The 20,818-nt window shown below is 35.5% G+C and overlaps 1 protein-coding gene across 5 annotated transcripts in view; it reads left to right on the top strand.

Moving 5' to 3' along the window:
• Positions 1-17,950, top strand: part of ANO3 (anoctamin 3) — a 92,044-nt gene extending 74,094 nt beyond the window's left edge. For all 5 annotated transcript variants that reach the window (XM_026796598.2, XM_005492319.4, XM_074543762.1 and 2 more), the window contains 10 exons: positions 493-529; positions 2,530-2,641; positions 3,817-3,874; positions 5,323-5,420; positions 6,883-7,028; positions 7,136-7,288; positions 8,031-8,178; positions 9,360-9,440; positions 10,296-10,401; positions 11,176-17,950. In XM_026796598.2, coding sequence (XP_026652399.2) covers positions 493-529; positions 2,530-2,641; positions 3,817-3,874; positions 5,323-5,420; positions 6,883-7,028; positions 7,136-7,288; positions 8,031-8,178; positions 9,360-9,440; positions 10,296-10,401; positions 11,176-11,358 — 1,122 coding nt within the window. In that variant the 3' untranslated portion in view covers positions 11,359-17,950. The remainder of the gene's footprint in view (positions 1-492; positions 530-2,529; positions 2,642-3,816; positions 3,875-5,322; positions 5,421-6,882; positions 7,029-7,135; positions 7,289-8,030; positions 8,179-9,359; positions 9,441-10,295; positions 10,402-11,175) is intronic.
• Positions 17,951-20,818: the final 2,868 nt, after the last annotated feature.

Raw genomic sequence — 20,818 nt, 5'->3', positions numbered from 1 at the left:
TATTATTCATCATCTTTCTGTTCCCATGCAAGTACAAACAGATAAAAAGGAATAATAACCCAGCAAACATTGGCTTTTAGTTCTCTTAAGGAATTGCACTTGCTGCAATAAGAAATAATTCTTCCAATCAGAGTCCTCTAGTTATTTGTGTTATTATGTACGATCACTCCACATCATAAAATGTATATTCAAGTGAACAAGCAAAGCTATCAAAAATAACTTGCTATTTGTAGTGTACTGTCGGAAATGTATTTTGGAGTCGGCAATTGCCTGGGGCTACATGACATTTAAAATAAAAACTTGAGATGGTCAATATATAGAGAGAAAAGTTTTTGGTACAAGGCTGATATCCTCAGCAAAGGAAAACTGAACTGTGTTACCTTGATGCTATAGAGCAAGAGAATACCATGCTTTGATGCTTGTTTTCAGTGTGGATTTGTCATCACTACAGCCAGGATGTCCTGTACTTAGACCATTTCATTTCTTTTTTAGGTGTATGAAAAAGTTGCCTATCTCCTGACAGATTTAGGTATGTAGGTCTTTATAATGGTGTGGTTCTTGATGGCTGTGGCATATACCTTTATAGTATACTTCTTTATTTAACTTCAAAGAAGTGTTTTGAAAAATTGATCTGTGAAGTACATTTCTGGCATTTCCCTAAGCAAGTGAGAAATACCACAGAAAGAAAATACATTAGTATTTCAGTGAGGAAATAAAACTAAGGAATTTGTTCTTCTACTTTTAATGTTTCGTGGTATACATTGAAAAATAGTAATCTTATTTTGAAGCAAAAGTCAAAACTTATTCTTTCTTAGCATGCTGAAGAGGTTTTTCTATTTTCCCCAAGTTCTTGGTTTATTTTTTATTAAGTTTTAATTTGATCTTTCAGATGGAAAAAAAATGGGTTAAGATAAAATTAAGTTGTCCCAGATAAAAATGTTGAGTCATGAATTTTATAGTAGCTCCAATTTGGTAACATTAAAATTTTATACTGAAGCCTCTAGTCATGATTCAATCACAGACATAAAGCTTTCTAGCTTATAGAAAACAAGAAAACAAAGATAGAATTTAAGATCTCTGGCTGTGTCAATGTGTTACTATTTAGTGTTTCATTTTACATGCTCACTTTTAGCCCATGTCAAAATATGCAAGTAATTTTGTCTTGGTTAAATGCCAGCTGGCTGCTTAAATTCCACAGCTCCCTCTTTTGGTTAAAGTGTTAAACGAGGTGCTCAAAGCTTTATAGTGCTTCACCTAAGAGGCAATAGAACAGGCTAGAAAAATTCAGAATTTATCGCCAACTTACTTGAATTCCTAAAATATTTTAAAGTATTCTTTCATATCAAAATTATTTCTATTCCTTTTAAAGTATTTTGTATTGTTACAGGTCACAGAATGGGAAAGAAAATAATTAAGTGTTTAAGCAGTTTTTTCCCAAAATACTTGAAAGAATTTTTTTCAAAAAAGATTTCTTGAATTAAATATAAAGGAACATTAGGTGTTTCAGATAGGTAGCTCATTCTTCTTGCTAAGGTGTTTTACATCAGAAAAGCACACCCTTCTGGAGACAACTGTCTCTATGTAAAGCTAGTAGTATCCTGTATATTTCTATCCAAATTTAGTCGTCAGTAGACCAGGGTAGTTAAGTAGAACAAATTTTAACTGACAAATCCAGGAAGTTTTAACTTACAGCTCATATGCTTTTACAACTCATGTGCTTTAAAATTTTTGCCAATGTACTGCATTCCAACTTTGATATGTCTATCAAAGATGGATTTTGTAAAAATTAATTTGTAAACATTATGACCAAATTCTAATTCAGACATAAATAATCTTAAGGAAAGATATCCAAGGCAGAGTAGACACACATAGAGCACTTGTAGCCCTACTACACGTTTCTACATTTCTTTCCAAAAGAAGCCAAGAGAGAGCCTCTGTCCTTTCCTCGCTGAATTATAAACTGTTTGGCACTCCTCAAGCTTTATGAAAGGGAACTCCTAAGGATGAAGTAAAGGTTTTACAGAAGTATTTAGAGGGTGAGGAGCTTGGATGAGAAATCAGCTAGCTTTTAGGTGACTCTTTGACCTCTGCTCCCTGGGCAGCTCAACTGATTCCAAGTGCTTTCAAGTTTTTTGGGGGGGGGTTGGGTTGGGTTGGGTTTTGTTTGTTTTGGAGTTTGGTTGGGTTTTGTGGGGATTTTTTGTGGTGAGTTTTTTTCTTTGAATCAAGATATCTTTAATCTTAAGATAAAAAATTCACACTGGTTTCCAGTTTTTTTCATGGAAGTGAAACAGGTATTTTCCCATAGTATTATGATTTATGCTGGACCAAGGGGTTCCTATCTTCTGCTTTCACATAGAAACAACGTAGTCCAAGCTGGGGCAATGAAAAGAAATCAATGGCAACATGATGGGGCACCATGATTTAAAACCATCACTTGTTTTGTTAATATTGATTGATTTGTGAGCAAACTTATGCATAACTCAATTTCATTTTTGTTTCTGTAATGTATGTTGTGTCTTTTTGAAGAGCACCCTAGAACAGAATCTGAGTGGGAAAACAGCTTTGCCTTGAAAATGTTCCTCTTCCAGTTTGTCAACTTGAACAGCTCCATCTTCTACATCGCCTTTTTTCTTGGCAGGTAAGTTATGTTTGCCAATTGCACTTAAAAGAAAACTTGCACAGAACTCAAAATCTTCAATAATTCTATAGATTTGAAGAAAATACAGGGACAGTATGAACTGTAAGGTTTAGGTATGAGTTGGTTTCTGGGCATAATTAAAAAACTATTTCTAAATGTATGGAAGGGTTGGACCATTGTAATGTTTACTCATGAAACTGGAGAGTAAAAATTCTACTTTCTATTGGAATGTACAGTAACTTTCTTACTAAATAAGAAGGCAGAACTTTTGAAAATGCAGTCACTTCCTAGATGTGGGTCTGTATTTAGCCCTGTGTTAATAGCCTTTATTAATATTTTCTTGCTTATTCTGCTTGAGTTACATTTCCAATAATGCATTTCTGTAAATATTAAATATTGTCTGGCAAAAGCTATACAAGAGCAGGAAGCAAAAATTCTGGCTCTAATTTTTATGTGTATCTTTAGATTAGAGCATGAGATACAGCACAGATGTAACCTTACTTCATCTTCAGTTGAATTTTGTAATGATCACATGTACCATTCCTGCAGAACCTACAGAACATTTCAGGGTATCCTCTGTAAAGTTTTACAGTATAATTTCAGTTCAGGATTGTTTGGAAAAAAACCTAACAAAAACAAAAAGTAGAGAAACAAAAAAAGCCTGGTAAAGACTGTTCGTGAGAATCTGTTTGTTGCATTCAGTGGGGTATTCACCATCAATACCAAAATTTCTGTGTGTATTGCACTCTTCTGTACCTAACAGGACCAGGCATGGGTTTCTTTCTTTTATAACTTTCATTGAGGTCATCAAGAGCTGGGATTTGCTTTACAAATCAAGTGTACACTTCACATGGGCAAGCAGATCCCTGTGCTGCAGTTAATTCCCATTAGTTGTAGTGGCTGGCTTGACTTCTTTGAAGTAGATTAGAGTTTGAATAGCTAACATCTAAAATCTCTGAAGCTAGGATTTTTATTCAGGACATAATAAAAGTTTAGGATCATTTGCAAAATGACGGTCTTTGTTTGCATTCTGAAACTTCCATATCCTACACTAGATTTAGGCCTGTGTGATTTATTCTGTTGGTATTTCCTGAATTCACTGGATGTTGTGAAACAACTACTGATACAGGGTGTTTCTGGAATGTCCACTGAGAAACAGAAATCTTATTTTCCAGATTTGCAGGCCGCCCAGGAAAGTACAACAAGCTTTTTAACAGATGGAGGCTGGAAGAGGTAAACAATCTTGTTTTCTGCTCCTGTGATATTTCCATGAGTAAAAAGGCGGTGGCTGAAGCCCAGTTTAAAGATTTTATTATTCCAAGCACAGCAAATATTAAACTCTAGTTTATAGCAAAGGATAGGATCCAGGAGATGGATTTTTCCTTCTGTGTTCTCCAGTGTGCTGAGTGACTGTGCCTAAGGCACACAAGTTCTTTCTGTCTGTCTTAGGGAAAAGCCATCAGTAATAGACCCTTACCTCACACGCACTGTGACTCCTGTGAGATTGGAATCTCCTGGTATTTGGGATTTTTGGATAGAGGACATAAATATAAAGCCATCAGCTTTTTAATCAACTTGCTTAATTTCTCTCAGCACAGAAAAAAAAATGGATCTTTTGGAATGGGCCCAGAGATGGGGCCACAAAACGAATCAGAGGGCTGGAGCAGCTCTCCTATGAAGGCAGGCTGAGTTGGAGATACTCAGCTTGGAGCAGAGAATGCTCCAAGGAGACATTACTACTGCCTTTCGGTACTTAAAGGTGCTTCAAGGAAAGAAGGGGACAAATTTTTAGTAGGGTCTGTTGAGACAGGGCAAGGATTACTGATTTTAAACTAAGAGAGGCTAGGTTTAGACTAGGTGTAAGGAAAGGTTTTTAAAATATGATGATGAAGATGATGATGAAACACTGGGACAGGTTATCTGGAGAGGTGATGGATGTCTTATCCCTGAAAACATTCAAAGTCAGGTTGGATGGGACTCCTTTAGTTGAAAATGGCCACACTTACTGCAGAAGTTTGGACTAGATCACCTTAAGGGATCCTTTCCAACCCAAAATAATCTATAATTTTATAGAGTTCTAGAGGAAGATGAATAGTATTTTCAAAATTTAACTAGACTGTTAGAATTGCAACTTACCAGCATGCTTAAGTTTCTTCTTTTCTCTGAAAATCAAACTACTTCTACTGCAGCTTGGTAGTCAAAGAGTAAAATATTATAACTTTGTAGTCAATTAATTGAAAAATAGTTCTGTAATTAACATTTTAACATGGCAGTACACACACACACAAGGATAGATATATATAGATAACCTATCAGTACCAGAAATTCTGCTAATTAAGTCTTTCTTTAGACTTAGATTATTGCAGATGAAATATTGCTCCATTTTTTTGAAATGAGTAAGTACTTATTGGTCTAAGTGAAACAGTCTCTATCATTTATCATAAATCTAGCACACATACCTTTAAATTAGCCAATATGATCTAATATCTAACAATATGTCTGAAGGTAGTTCAGCTGAAGTCCGTTAATTTTTATTTTATTAACATTTCTTTTAATATTTCTGCAGATGGCAAATAATGTTTTTAAACACACATACTTAATATTTTTTATTTACACTCTGAACAAATAAAAATAAATGAATTCTCTGATTTTAGCTGTTGGTCTCTTCCACTTTATTTCAGTGTCATCCTAGTGGCTGCTTGATAGATCTGTGCTTACAAATGGGAGTTATTATGGTGTTAAAACAAATGTGGAACAACTTCATGGAACTAGGCTATCCGTAAGTTCAGATGTTAAAGTTCATTTTAAAAACAGTAAATCCATGTTAGCCTGATTCAGTGCTAGGGAGAAGTGGTTTTATGTTTGGAGAATGTTTTCACTCATTCCACCTCAGATATTGTCACTTTATTCCCAAGGAAAGCATTGTCTTCCACTCAGAGATAAAGATTCTCAGGGTGTGTTAAGCATCTCAGTTGTTTATTAGGATTTCATTTTCCATAATACAGAGATGTTCAGCCTCTGAAATGACTAATGAGCTAAGAGTCTTACACTTCTCTTGAAACGGTAAGAATATGTTTCCTGTATAATATTGATCATCAAATATTGATCAAATTAAAGTCTCAGCCTTGAAAATATGTTAGAAAGGATTTTGCTCACAACATGCAATTTGCAATTGTTCTGCACGTGAGGGACAGTGTACTGTATGTTGTGGAATGAGGATTTTTGAAGTTAAGAAACCTACTTTAACTGCCAGGCTTCCTGTCTTCTCAGCCAAGCAGGATGTTAAACTTGTCTAAAATTTATTTTAGAACATGCTTATGTTCTGTTACAGAAATAAATGTTTTGTTTTGACAAAACCATTGTTTGCAACATAGGCAACTGTTTATCTTTCAAACAAACAAAAACTGCTCTTTCAGTAACAAGAGGGATCAAGAGCCAAACACTAAATTAGCTTGAGAGAAAAAAGAGCAGCCTTTTTATGAAAACACTTACAAGAAAGTTATTTCCCATCCTTAATCTCTCTTCCATATTATCTAGAAACAAATAGAAGCCTTTAGTTAGCCCATGTGTCAGTACTAGATAGTATTTTTCATTTAAATAACATTTTAATTCATGAGCCTATCTCCATAATATTTATGACTCCTTTGTGAAAAGATTTTGCACAGCTTTATGAAGAATAGTCTTAAATATTTCCACATACAGCAACACCTCTTTAAATGCTTTTTCCTGCTTTAAGAAGAGAAGTATTCTGTAGAACATCTAGACCTTTACATTTGTTTAAAAATATATGTATTCTACTATTCAGTGCGTTTTACTATGGTATTTTTACTGGGTTCCACTGACGTGGTTTGTCTTTTACAGGATTGAAATAAAGCATTATTTATTTTTTAGTGCTCTTGCTATGCATGATTTTTAAATTTTTTTTTTATTTAGTCATTCAGGTAAATCCTACCAAAATAAAAAAAAAGTCCATGCAAGCATGTTCCATATTATGAAAAGCTTATTTATACAATGCAAAACATGCTACATTAAAGACAATTAAAATAATAATGCAGAATTATGAGATCTTCTGTAAGTTCTTTGCATTATATCTAAGAGGATATTGTAAAATTTTCCATAAAATATTTAAGTAATCATTCAGATGCTGTTCAAAACAGGGCTGTTTATTTCAGAACAGTACAAGAACATATTTTAGATCTGTGAGCAGATACAGTCATTAATACTCTCTTTATCTAATAAAGTTTATTACAGAATTGGTGGTCACGACGCAAAATGAAGAGAAGAGGGCAATCAATGGAGAATAAAATTTCTCTACCTCAATGGGAAAAAGACTGGAATCTGCAACCTATGAATCTCCATGGTTTAATGGACGAATATTTAGAGATGGGTGAGCAAATCTGGGAGGTGTTGGTTTTCTTCAGAAGGCAGAACTATGTTGCACGTTATAAGATTTTTTTGAATTTCCAATTTCTAACCACGGAAATGCCTGTCTAGTTTTACAGTTTGGCTTTACCACCATCTTTGTGGCTGCCTTCCCCCTGGCACCTCTCCTGGCACTGCTCAACAACATCATAGAAATCAGATTAGATGCATACAAGTTTGTCACTCAGTGGCGAAGACCCATGCCTGCAAGAGCAACAGATATAGGTGAGAAAACCCAGTGATTGCCACTGCCAGCTACCATCTCTTTGGGTTTTCCTCTTGAGAACAGCTCCACCCCTGAAGTATTTCATGTGTCAGGATGGTGACATAACCAACAGATTTCAGTGACAGCTTTCATTTTTGGCAACAAAGAAATAGTTCGTTGATTTGCATAGAGGATTCCTCAAGTTTGTTTCCTATTTACAATAAGGAATTGTTATAATTTGAATATTGGAAACAGGCTAAAATTATTTCAGGCTTCTGATTTGTGGAACTCTAGGTCTAAAATAAATTGAATCTAGAAGCTAAATAAAAGGACTGAATTAAATTTTAATTTAAAATTTAATTAAATAAGAAATCTCTTTCCAGAACTTCCTATTTGGCCTTCATAACAACTTGTTATGGCTTTGTTGCTTGGCTTGTCTTCTCAGCAGGGTGTGCCCTATTGTAAGATTTCATTTGGGTGGCACGGGTGGTGGCTGCAATGTGGGGACATGGCTTCATCTGATTAGTTTTTCTGTCTCATAACTCATTCTCTACAAGAAAGGAAAACTATTAGTCATTAGTATGACTAATTATCAGTCATTAGTTATTAAATTATTAAATTTAATAGTAATTAAATTATTAGTCATTAGTATATTAAATTATTAGTCATTAGTATGACTAATAATGACTTTATTATCACTGATATGACTCAATATGACTATAAAAAAACTGACTATTTTGTTGAAATTTCTCTTGTTTCTAGGTATTTGGTATGGAATTCTGGAAGGAATTGGAGTTCTGGCTGTCATCACCAATGCCTTTGTTATTGCCATTACTTCTGATTACATTCCACGTTTTGTCTATGCATACAAATATGGTCCCTGTACAGATCAAGGCTACAGACAAGAAAAGTAATTAGGATATTCTTTATATATACATGTATTTTTGAGTGGAACACAATTTACTGCTGTATTTCTATGATAACATATATCAGATATATTTCTTTACACCTGTGCAAACCTTCCCAGATCTGAAGAGTAAGTCCAAAGAGTTTGCAGAGTAGCTCTTTATAGAAGTGGAAAACCATCTCTTCCCTCCTGAATGCAAACAAAAAAGTCTGTACATTGCATCAGTTCTCAGATCTTTTCTAGAAAAGCTTTTCCTCTTCTCTGCAGTAGGTCTATGCTGTCTTCTCCCAGTGCATTCCCAAATACGCATATATGCTCCCAAAAATAGTGATTTACTCTTCCTGAGCTGTCACAGGAAAAGAGAGTTTAAGGGTAAAAATAGTGAGATGGGATAGGAAGAAAAGAGACACTATCAGAAAAATGTTAGTGCTTGATGCACCCTACCCGTTTAAGAGAGAACTGTGTAGTTCTTTTGTCAGTAGTGGTTTTGAGGTATTACAGCAAACCAGAAGATCCAGGATTGTAAAAGGATTCCTCATGCATCTCTTCTTATATCTTCTTTGACTTTCAAATGTGCTTTAGTTGTTACAAGACAGATTTAAAGAAGATCGGATATCTTTCATGTCTGTGGCTTTTCAAGCAACAGCAAAAATTCACTCCAACAGTCATAAATCAATATATTTATATAATTTCTGTAATTAATAGTAATACTTTTTTGCCTTTAATGTAAGTGTTTGGTATATATACACTGTTCATATTACTGTTGATGAAAACTCATAAAACCTGTTATTTTTTGTATATGCTGCATTATTGGTGGCCAAGTCTGCAAGGGTGTTAAATTATTCTGCTCTCTGCCTTTCTATCCATGTTTCAAAGATCAGTAATTTTAGAAAACAGTTAAAAGCATTGTAGCAACAATTTTTGTTTATATCTCCCAGCAGGTAAGAAGCAAAACCATAAGTGCTGAAAATAGGCTTAAACAGTGCTATAGCTGAAACAGTTGTTAGTCCTTTTTTTCCAGTAAAATTTGCTTCTCTGCATGAATTTCAGAATTGCTTTTGTCCTGATAAGCAAGTAAAGTATTATGCTCACAGTATCTGATAGCAGAATATGTTTACATACAGGATGTTTATTGTATAGCCACTTTATGAAGCAAGTGCTGCCCATATGGCTTTTTCTTTCAGATGCTTAAAAGGATATGTCAACAGCAGCTTGTCAGTATTTGATTTGAGTGAACTTGGGATGGGATACTCAGGATACTGTCGGTACGTTTCCTTGCTCTCACTTATTACAATACAGGCATGGACATTAATGCAGACAGTAAATTAACAATGCTGAAATTGCTGGCATTCCTTTTTTGCCCTTAAAAGCATTGGAGTTCATGTTTGTTCAACATGGAGTCCTTGGGTACAAAGAGTGTGTGGTAAGATACACTGGTAACATACTGGAAATTTGTGTTTGAAGTTTTTGTAGGACCCCTGCAAGCCATTATCTTTCATGTCTCTATGAATTATTTAATATAATTGTTTTACCAGCTGCCAAGAAGGGTAAAAATCCTCATTTCAATTTTGTTAAGCATTCTCAAGTCAATAAATTAAAATACACAATTAAAATTTTTGTTACCTCTCTAAACCAGATTGAGATTACAATTCTTGCAAGCAATTATGCAAGATGAATATAAGAAATACAGCATAAAAATGAAATAGGACATGAGCACTCTTCTGTTTTCTGACTTAGGTTTGCAGTAAGCATTAGTTTAAATTAGGATCATATTTCATTTATGCAAACTTTGTGTGGAGACTCTCAAAGGCTTGTAAGCAAAGACCAGAACCAATTTAGAATCAATACACTTAACACTCACAGCTTTGTAACAATAAAAGAAACTTTTTGCTCTGGATTTTTGGAAGCAAAAAGTACTGTCTCATAAACAGCTTTATTTAACAGCCTGTATTTTGGACAGCTCTCCCTTTCAGTTTAACTCCTCTTGAAGTCTGCTTTCACTTCAGTTTCTCTCCTTTTAGCCAGATCTGGGATGAATCAGAGAGCCCTTGGCCATGTCAAAAGTTTTAGTTGCTCAAGAGAGCACAGAGTAACTCACTGGCTTTCTCTTTGCTCTGCAGGTACAGAGACTACAGAGCCCCACCATGGAGTTCGACTCCATATGAATTCACTTTGCAGTTTTGGCATGTTCTGGCAGCACGGCTGGCCTTCATCATAGTGTTTGAGGTTAGTTGTGGAAGGGAGCAAGCCCTTTCTACCTTTTATAGGTCTGAGTTGATTCTTTATAGTTGTCCTATAAAAAAATTGTCATTTTAATCAATTGTTTGTTCATTACAGTCAAGACAGAGGAAAAAAAATTGTGTTCCCCAAACTGCTGACTATCAGCTACTTCAAACAGAACTGACAGAGCATGCACTTGCTGTAGAACTCCTCTAAAATAATATTTCCTTGACAGTCGTCTTATCCATCACATTGGTTCCCTGCACAATTGTTCCTATTTTATTGCAAAAGAAGAAATGCAAGTTTCGTGTATATTAGGTACAGTTATTACAAGATAGAATGTGTGTCAGGAAGGTGATACATGATTCTAGGTTAATATAAAAGCTGAAACATATATATTAAGTTTGAAGTACGTATTGCATACTCCCCAGGACTCTAATCACCTATTTTCATGATAAGCTCTGAACAAAGACTGCTTGTAGGTAGTGTTGGCATTTGTTGATCAAACTAGCATATCCTGTAGTCACATCTTCATTTAAGTCACCAACTCTACTCTTTGTTTTCCTTCTTAGAAAACTTCAGCATTTGCCCATTTCTTTTAGATGACTCATTTACTCCCATAAGAGTGTTTTTATTAAGAAAAAAACCAAAGGATTTGCCTTTCAGTCACAAATTAAATCTCAGTTCCAGTTTTGCCACAGACTTTTAGGCTCTAAACCGTAGTCCTGCAAAGGAATACTTATTGATATGTTAAGCAATTATTTTTGTTTTTCTTTTCAGCATCTTGTTTTTGGAATAAAGTCTTTCATTGCCTACCTAATTCCAGACATACCCAAAGACTTGTGTGACAGAATGAGAAGAGAGAAATACTTAGTCCAGGAAATGATGTATGAGGCTGAACTGGAACATTTGCAAAGAGAAAGGAAAAAGAATGGGAAACAGTATCACCATGAATGGCCTTAGTCACTACAATGCTACAACAAAAACACTTTGGAATTGGAGAGAGAAGTTGCAAAATGAAGTCAATCTGGCATCCGTGTGAGATTTGGTGATGGTGTATTTATGTTCTTGCTAGGCAGTGCAATTGCATACTTTGGTGGGCACCGAGAAATGGATGTTTCCAGTGATGTCAATGAAAAGCCTTACCTGTAACTGGTCTGTGATGAGCTCCAATGATAATTGGCATTCAGAAATGTGCAGAGTAAAAATCTGAACACTGTTTAAAAAAAGGCAATGGGTTTTCATGCTGTTTATGAACATACTATCAGCATGATGAAAACAGAAAATTACCTGTGAACCTATAGAGTAAGGGCATGACTAAAACCAACTTACGTGATATCCACTACTTCTACAGCTTCTGATTGCTCAGCTCCATCTGTAATGCCTCTGAAGAAAAGAGCAATTGTTGCCTTTGTGGCCATGACTTGATCTTTAAGGCTTACTGTTTTGTCAGGTTTGTCCTAGTCTCTTGTTGAGATTGTGGATGTGGTCCTACCCTAAAAAAGGGGTCTGTGGCTGCTAAATATATACTATGCAGTTTAAAATTTGCACATTAGTGTCATTAATTTATACATCTAGTTGAAAACCAAAAAGTCCAAATTCAGAAAGAAAACAGTAGCACCAGGAGAAGGTAATTTTCTATTTGAAAATTACACAGCTGTTGAGTTGTCCTTGCACTTTTCTGTGTGAAAGGCCATCTCCACACGCTTCCAGCATGAAAGAACTGTCATTTTCATGCTAACTGTGTTACTGTTCCTCTTGATCTGCCTGGGCAATGATTCCATGACTTCACAGAGTGCTAACTTGAAATACTCCCATGCAGTGCAAATTACTTTCTCTTCATATACAATTATATCTTTATAGTATGCAAGCTTCTGCCAATATATTTGAGACACACAGTATAGTATTGTGGCTTGCTTTTTCAGGGAAGGAGAAGAGGAGGAATTTGTAACAAGGTTCTTCTTGTAACAGTAAATATTGCAGTAATGTACACTTCTTTTATTGGCCTAAATATGTCATAACATTGGAGCTGGATACAGGCAAATATGTATACAGATTGTATATAAATGCATACACACACGGTATTTACTATTATGATTATTAGTAGTAGTATGCCTTCTTACACTTGGGGTGGATTTTTTGATAAAATCACTAAAAAAGTGGATGTTCATTGAAGAATCAAATTTCAGTTTTTATGTGCAAACAGCATACTGCAGTGTTTCTTGTGGTTAATAGTCACATTTTGGTGATGAAATTGTCTGTTACTATAATACTATATAATACAGGAAAAGCACTTAATGTTTAAACAAATTTAAGGGATACCTTGAAGGGAAGGGAATGGATAAACAGAGTTACAGTGGTTCTGTTTCTCTCCTACAGTTTTAAATAATGCTTTTCTGTATTGGATGAGAAAATCTAAAAAACAAAGAGTCAGCAAAGCACAATAGCTACAAAGTCTACAAATTTTGACATTATTTTTAGGGATAAAGCTGCAGCAAAATCACTGCTGGCAGATATGAAAAGACCTGAATTTTTGCTATTTACATTAATCTTGTGTAATTAAAAAGTGTGATTTTAGTATTCACTTGCATTTATTATCACAATAATTTTATTTTATTTCACTGAAATTAATTTCAAGAGTCAAGAGCCCATCAAAGTAGGTAAATAGGATCTGTTGTATCCAGAGAGCCTAACATCAGACTTTCAAGTTCTTCAGTTGTTTCACCACATTCATGAGCTTTCTTGATTAATTTCAGTTCTGTTACCAGACAAGGCACTTGTAGGAGTATCTATAGTACGGCATAAAAGGAGGAAGGAAATTTGAAGATCAGGCCCAATCAGGTATATTACCCATTCATTCTGTGATAAAGGGCGGATGGAACGCAGCTTGCCATATTTTGGAAAGGCTGTTTTGTTCCTTCATCTTCTGGGTTGTGCATTAAATTCCTCAGAAGTCATTATCAGAAAAAATTACTGCACTCTTCTTCAGTGCTAATACAGTCACGAGGTTTGATTTAATTTATTGTTTCTTTGTCTCATTCTGTGGACTGTCACGCACTGTTTGACAGCAGTAACCGTGTTTCACAGTTTTTATTTGTGTGCCAGTTTGTGATAAAAATTGAATGCTACAGAAGGCCACAAATGAGCTCATTGTAATATTTTCTCTAAAAACAAAATGTCTTGGCTGGCCCAAGTTACAAAGATACAGAGTAAAATCAGGCAAAAATCAGAAACATTATTTTATACTTTTTTGGTTTTGCTGTTGATATTGGCATGTGTCAATACATACCAAGGCAAATTCCAGTGGGACTTCAAAAACCACATTAAACAATCTTTTTGTATTTGAGATTTACATTTATATATATTATTAATTTTTTTCAACACTGGGATATAAGAACGTATGAAAGGCAAGTATGTAGATCTGACATGGTGTATTTTATGCACTGGGAAAGGACAAAAAGCTTGGAGAAACACTCTGTATGTCCTTTACTTTTGGAGGACATCAACTGTCTAGCCATTTGCTTAAGCAGAGAAACCTTTTTGCTGGACTTTGCTCAGTATGCTGTTTTCATTGACTGCACGTTATTTTCCTAAATAATAAGGCACACACTGTCCTCAGGAATAATGTATTTTTTGAATGGTGAATGATCTTTTAATATTTTAAATATTGTCTTTTCAAACAAATGACTAATATGACTAGACTGTGCATGCAGGCTGCATTTGTGAAATTTGACAAAGCTTTAGAACCTCAGTTTGTGCAAAAATGCTTTAGATCATTGCAGATCTAATCTATGGAAAGTTTGCTCTATGCATGCGCCCTTAGAGACACTGCATGAGCAACTGGATTTTTTTATATATGAAGTATTTGTTCAAAATGTGTTAATTATTCTTAACCAAATTCTGCATCTTGATTCAGACAAAAAATATTTCTATTTCAGGAATGGCACAAAGTCCAGATACATGAGATGCACCTAATTTCTTACAACTTTTTATTCTTAATTTGTGCCTAATGTATGAGATATGAATTTTGATGAATAAAAAAAGGAAGATAAGAATTCTATTTTATTGCCCGTCCTAATGAGAGATTCCCCTAAGTTTGTCTCTACAATCAGGGAGGCATTAAGAGTATTCACAACTGAGTGCTAAGGCTTGCCTGAGTGTTGAACTCAGCTCCCACAGCACACTGACTGAGAATCCTTCTTTGGATATTTGGAAACAAGGCAAACCTCATGATGAGTTCAGTAAAGCCTTGGAAACTGTCACCCATGGCGTTCTCCTGGAGAAGGTGGCAGCAGGTGCACTCTTAGCTGGGTTAAAGCTGGATGGCCATGCCCAGAGGGTGGCAGGGAAAGCTGTTTATCCAGCTGGCAGCTGGTCAGGAGTGTGGTTCCCCAGGGGAACCACTTCTGTTGGAACCAGTTCTGTTTAATGTCCCTTATCAATTATCTGGACAGGGGATCAAGGGCATCCTCAGTGAGTTTGCAGCCAATCCTAAGTTGGGTGGGACTGTTGAAGGCTCTGCAGAGGGACCTGGACAGGCTGGATCCATGGGCCCAGGTCAGTGGAGTGCTCAGTGTGGCCAAATGCCAAGTCTTGTCCCTGGATCACAAGAACCCATTTCGGTGCTGTAGGCTGGGGTAGAGTGGCAAAGGAGCTGGAGGTGCTGGCCAGGAGCAGCTGAGCATGAGCCAGCTGTGCCCAGGTGGGCACAAAGACCAATGGCATCCTGGTCTGTGTCAGAAACAGGGTGGGAGCAGGAGCTGACTGTCCCCCTGCACCTGGCACTGGTGAGGCCATGCATTGAGACTTGTGTCCAGTTCTGGCGTCTCATTTCCAGGCAGACACTGAGGTGCTGGAGCATGTCCAGAGAAGGGCAGTGAAGCTGCTGAGGCATCTGGAAAGATTAAGTCATAGGAAGGATTGGTTGAAGGAGCTGTGGTTGTTTAGTTAGATGAGGAGGCTCAGAGGAGTCCTATCACTCTCTACAACTACGTGGAAAGAGATTGTAGCAGGTGTGGGAATCAGCCTCTTCTACCAGGCAGCTAGGGACAAGACAAGGGAACATAACCTCAGGATGCACACAGTGAGGTGCAGGTTGGATATCAAGAAGAATTTTTTCATTGAGGGTCTTGAAACAGGTTGTCCTGGGAGATGGTGGGGTCATCATCTTTGGGTGTGTTCAAGAAATGACTGCACATGGCACTTACTGTTGTGATTTATTTGTCATGGTGATACTTGGTCAAAGATTGGACCTGATAATTTTGGTGATGTTTTCCAGCATTAATGATTCTGGTTTTTCCTGTTTTCATTCAAGGATTTGAGAAAATGGTGACAGGGCTAAAATTTCAATAGTGATTAAGTGAGCTTTTTTTTTTCTTAGATGCTTCTTTGGAAGTACATATCTTCACTAGTATGAAATACATATCAGCTGTGGCCTTTTCCAACAACAGCTTGTCATAAATTGTGTTCTGAGCACAGTTAGGCTCAGTTGTGTCCTGTGGAAAGCTCAAAAGGAAAATATCTAGACAAACTGGTACATAAAGGTTAGTAGATAAATACCTTAATGGAAAAATTAATAAATTTCCAGAAGTTTCCTTCATAAAGAGTTCTACAGAAGGAAAAATACTTTGGGAAACATAGCTTCAGAGCAAGTATTAATATGGGGAAAGGCAAGAGTTTTGGCGATGTTTTATTCTTAATGTGCCATTAAGATGATCAGTCTAATCATATATGTAATGCACATCCTTGCTGTGGCTTCCTTCACTGCAGACTACAACTGGGAGTGTTTCCAGAGAGAATTTCTGGAGCTATGGAGTCTGTTAGAGTTACCTGCCATGTCCTACATGGCATTGTGGGACTTAGCAAACTTTTGCATTATGTAACAATTTATTTGGAGGCAAATTAGCATAGTTAGCCTGTAAATGTCACCAATTTTCATTAAAACTATTATAAACTAGATTTTTTTATATATACTGGGTAGTAGCCTTATCAATAAAGCTCATTTTGTACAAACAGCTACTTATGAATGTGATAAAGTTGATGGAAAATAAAAAAAACCCCACATTTTCTATTTAGTTTCTCTTAAGAAAATGGACAGAGAAGAAAATAGTGGTGTCAGTAATCACTTACAATGCAGTAGTACTTCCAGGAGCATTATATTTTTTTGGAATCCTCATAAAGTGCTGATGTTGCTTGTTTGGGGGCAAAGTTTGAAACAAATATAAGGGCGGCATTTTGTAATAATTATTTGATGTTAAGACTGATTCTAGAATTCAAATAGAATTCCTCTTCTAGGCAGACCTGTTACTTGCTTCCAATGCATACTTTGTCTGACTAAGATGCATACAATGACACTTTCTGGAAGTGTTGTAGTGAATTCTAACCTATATTCCTGTAGTAGAAAATCTAGTAGCTTCAAAAGTTCCCGGAGTCCTTTCATACTCAACCTCACACTTGCAAAACACACGTTCTTCTGAGGTCAAATTCAGAGCCAGCATGTGGAGGGTGAGAATGAGCAGCAGGCAGCAAAGGGCTCCTGTTCACCCCGGCAAGTTTTGCTCCAGAATTGCAACCGGCTCTGAAAAATAAGGGTTTGAGAATGGGAAGCGTGAGGACAGGCCTCCTGATCTTTTTTTTTTTTCTCCTTTCGCTTATTCTTTACTTATCCTCAGTGTTTTATTGAACACTGCCTGCTGGGTGACAGTCCCATTTCCAGGGCAATTCTGTAAAAGCAGATTTTTTTTTTACAGGCTCTTTTTGGATGTCCCTGACTGAGATGCCAAAGCAGAAAGTGCGCAACAGTCTTTTTTCAAATCAGTTTGCCTTGGTGGGATGAAGCAGTGTGAGGAAGTATGGGGCACCTCTCCCTGTGCTGTTCCTGTCCTTTTAGTCACTTCCCCAAGCACCACAGTCTTTTCCCATTATGTCTCTTCCTACACATGCACATATATCCTAAACACCCTTCTTTGGATATTTGGAAGCAAGGCAAACCTCGTGATGACTTCAGTAAATCCTTGGAAACTGTCACAGTCGTATAATTTTTAAATTTCTACCATGAATTCCTTTTGACAATTTTTATCTGATATTGCCATTGCAAACATATTTACTAGAAATTTGGATTGTCACAAGCTTGGCATCACCATAATAGCACGTTACCACAGCAGCACAAAGTTCTAATGGCACAACAAGGAACAGTAGGGAAATCACTGCACTACTCCATTGTAGAAATGAACTTTTTAAATCCAGGACTGGGATGTAGTCTTGAAATGTAATGGTGTATTCCCTCTGCACTGCATTCAGAATGGTCTTGTGTGAGTTCTGCTGGCTCATTCTGTCTTCTTGATACAAGCTCTGTATTGCTGGCTGTTCTCTGGAGTTTGCATTCTTACTGACATGAGCTACTTGTTCAGATGCAACAGGGGGAGAAATTAGAATTAAACCTAGTGGAGTCTAAAGCTGGTGAGATTTTAACCACTGAGAACATGATGATTTCTCTGTTAATTAAAAAAAAAAAAAACAGATCACATTTTCTTTTCTTGTTCTATTTAATTGACTTGGAGTTTCGTATTGAAAAATCTTCCAAACTGTTGGCTATAATTTTTACCTAGAGTAGTATCACTGAAATTTCAGTTCTTTGAAATAATCTCATGTAAAATCTAACTGAATAAGATACTTCAGTCATTTTTTTTACTCTGATAGTCCTGGCTAACTTGCAATATCATGATCATAACAGATTTCTTAAAATGTGTATATATTTGAAATTTATGTAATGTTTAAATACAACTTGATTTCTAAGTAAGCAGTAAGAACAAAATTTCAGCTATTTTTTCTACTCATAAATCTACACTTTGTAAGTAATATTTGAAACAAGTTTACAGTATCAGAGAGCATTTTTGGAGAAATCTACTTTTCTGTGCAAAAGCTGTAAGTTCCTCCAGCATGTCAGCTTTCAGTTTATTTTGTGTTTTAAGATTGCTTTTACAAGCAGCTGTGTACCCCAGAAATTAAAGAATTCACTGAGGAAAAAGTTGTAAATCTGATTAACTATTGTAAGACACTTTTGGCATAAATTTGTCTTTGGGATGCTGTTTACTTTATCAAGGTTTACATTTACAAATGCAACTAGCTGTATCATGCACATTTGATTATTACTTTTTTTTCAGTAATAAACTTGGATATCTTTGAAAAAGGCTGTGAGCTTTATTATTCCAAATAGTCAAAGATAATTAAAAGAATTGTATACTTGAAAAGTGAGTGCTCATGAGCGTTCAAACCATAGTCTTGTAAGAAAGTAATTTCAGGGTCATACTTGGCTTAGGAATTTATAACAATTAAATAGTCAATTATTTTGGCCTCAAGGCACAGCTAGACTCAGTTTTCAAATTTGCAGTCATTTATGTTATACTGCTTTGACTAGTGACTAACATTTTCTTAAATGTAATCTCTTCTAGGATTTATCTGTGCTTAGTTTCATAATCTCATTTTTTCAACCAAAGTGGACAGGCCAGATCCCCCTCTGAAAGGATCAATGGCTCAGGAAGTGGAGAGTAAATTTTTTAGTATTTCTTTAGGGATTGGTTAATTATAAGGCATTAAGTTGGTTTCTTAATACTTAATTTTTATAAATTTAGATATTTTAGGATTAAAAAAATATGATCAATATTACATTTTTGTTAAAAGAGTTTTATGATATTAATTTTTGTAGTCTAAATATTAATATAAAGTTTAAGATTTGTAGTTTTTGTAGGTTGAATAGGGAATGTTTGGTATAAATAATAGGTTTTTTGTGTAGTTTATGTTTGTGTGTTTGCTTTTTTGTTTGTGGAATTGTTGGTGTGAGTTTGAGTGGGATATGGTTTCATGTTTTTTGTGGGCGTTTATTTGGGTTTTGTATTTGTGGAAATATAATTTTTATTTTAAGTTATTTGTGGAAATTATGTTTTAATTTTTGTTTTAGGGGTTTTGATTAAAATTGGATGATTTTAAAAAATTTCATTTCTGCGTTATTTGAAAAGTGTTTTAAAATTGGAGGATTAGATTTTGTCAATGAGTTATTAAAAAAATTAAGGATATATAAAGTTTTGTGTAATTTTATGTGAGGTGTTGTTTTGGTTATTTTTTGTTGTTGTTGCATTAAAATGTGTTTTAGAGTGTGGTGTGGTTTTTTAATAATTTTTTTATTTGTAGGGGATTCGGGAAATTTAAAAGTGTGGTGAATATTTTAATTTATTAAAAATGTGGTTAATTTTTGAGTTGTGTATGTGGGGTTATTGTCTGGTTTTTTGGGGGGTATATTTAATGACGGAAAAGTTTGTAAAAAGTGTTGGTAAGTATGATTGGTTGTTTTTTTTGTGTGTCCAAGTAAATACTGTATTTGAAAAAGTATTAATAGACACATGAATGCTTTTAAATTTCATAAAAGGTGGGTATTTGGTAATATTTGTTTGTTATAGTTGTAAAGTTTATAATTTTTGAGGCTTAACAGTTTTTGTAGAAACAGGAAGTCATAGAAGTTGATAGTTAAGGTAAGTAGTAATACTGGTTTTTGTTTGGTTTTTGGAAATGTGAAATATTTGTATAAGTGTTTGTGTATTTTGATGAAAAAAATACAATTTAGTTTTGTTTGTTTGAAGATAAAAGGTGTGTGCCCATGAGATACAAATGGTCCAGTAGCATTTACTGAGTTTCCCTCTTCACTTTGCTGGCAATCCCAGGTGTGGCAGCAGGAAGGGAGAGCATGCCCCATGAGACAGCAAGCAGCTGCCTTACAGCCAGACTCAGCTGTAAGCTTTGATGAGATGATAAGAGCGCTGTAAAAGGGATTAACGCAAATATTGAGGATTAACACAAATATTGACTTGGTTCTCAGTTGACAAACTGTTCCATGCAAGCAAGGGAGTGTCATTTACAGGCTCCTATTTCTGTTCTCTGATTAAAATCCTGGGACCACTTCCAGGGGTAGAGCATGAACCCAGACATGGCAAGTAACTTCAAGGACCAGATTGACATATATCTGCATCATAAAGATGGTCACTGCTAAAGCAAAAGCAACAGAGGGGCTCTTCAAAGAAATACAAGCTAAATGTCTCAGGTGAGTCTGTGAGTTGTCTTTGATATTTTCATTCAGTCTGTTTCACTCAATTGTGAATTTTGTTTTAAAACAAATATATTTATTGAAAAACTATATCTAGAAGTTAGTCAAGGTGAGAGGTGATCTGTTGGCTTTTATTTTCAACCAGCAAGTTTTCAAGGAAATGTGTTTGACTGGAATAGAGCACTGAATGTGCTCTGCTTCCACGACAGTGTACCAGACAGATTATTTTGCCTAATTATGTGTCTTTTTTTCAAAATTCAGCATGAATTATCAATTAGGAGGCATGATCATCATTAAATGTTGGTTTATTTTCTTTATTGCTAAAAAGTG

This window comes from Zonotrichia albicollis, chromosome 6 (genome assembly GCF_047830755.1).
Source record: "Zonotrichia albicollis isolate bZonAlb1 chromosome 6, bZonAlb1.hap1, whole genome shotgun sequence".
Lineage (NCBI taxonomy): Eukaryota > Metazoa > Chordata > Aves > Passeriformes > Passerellidae > Zonotrichia > Zonotrichia albicollis.
Note: the sequence above shows the minus strand (reverse complement) of the source record. Positions and strands in the feature narration are given on the sequence as shown.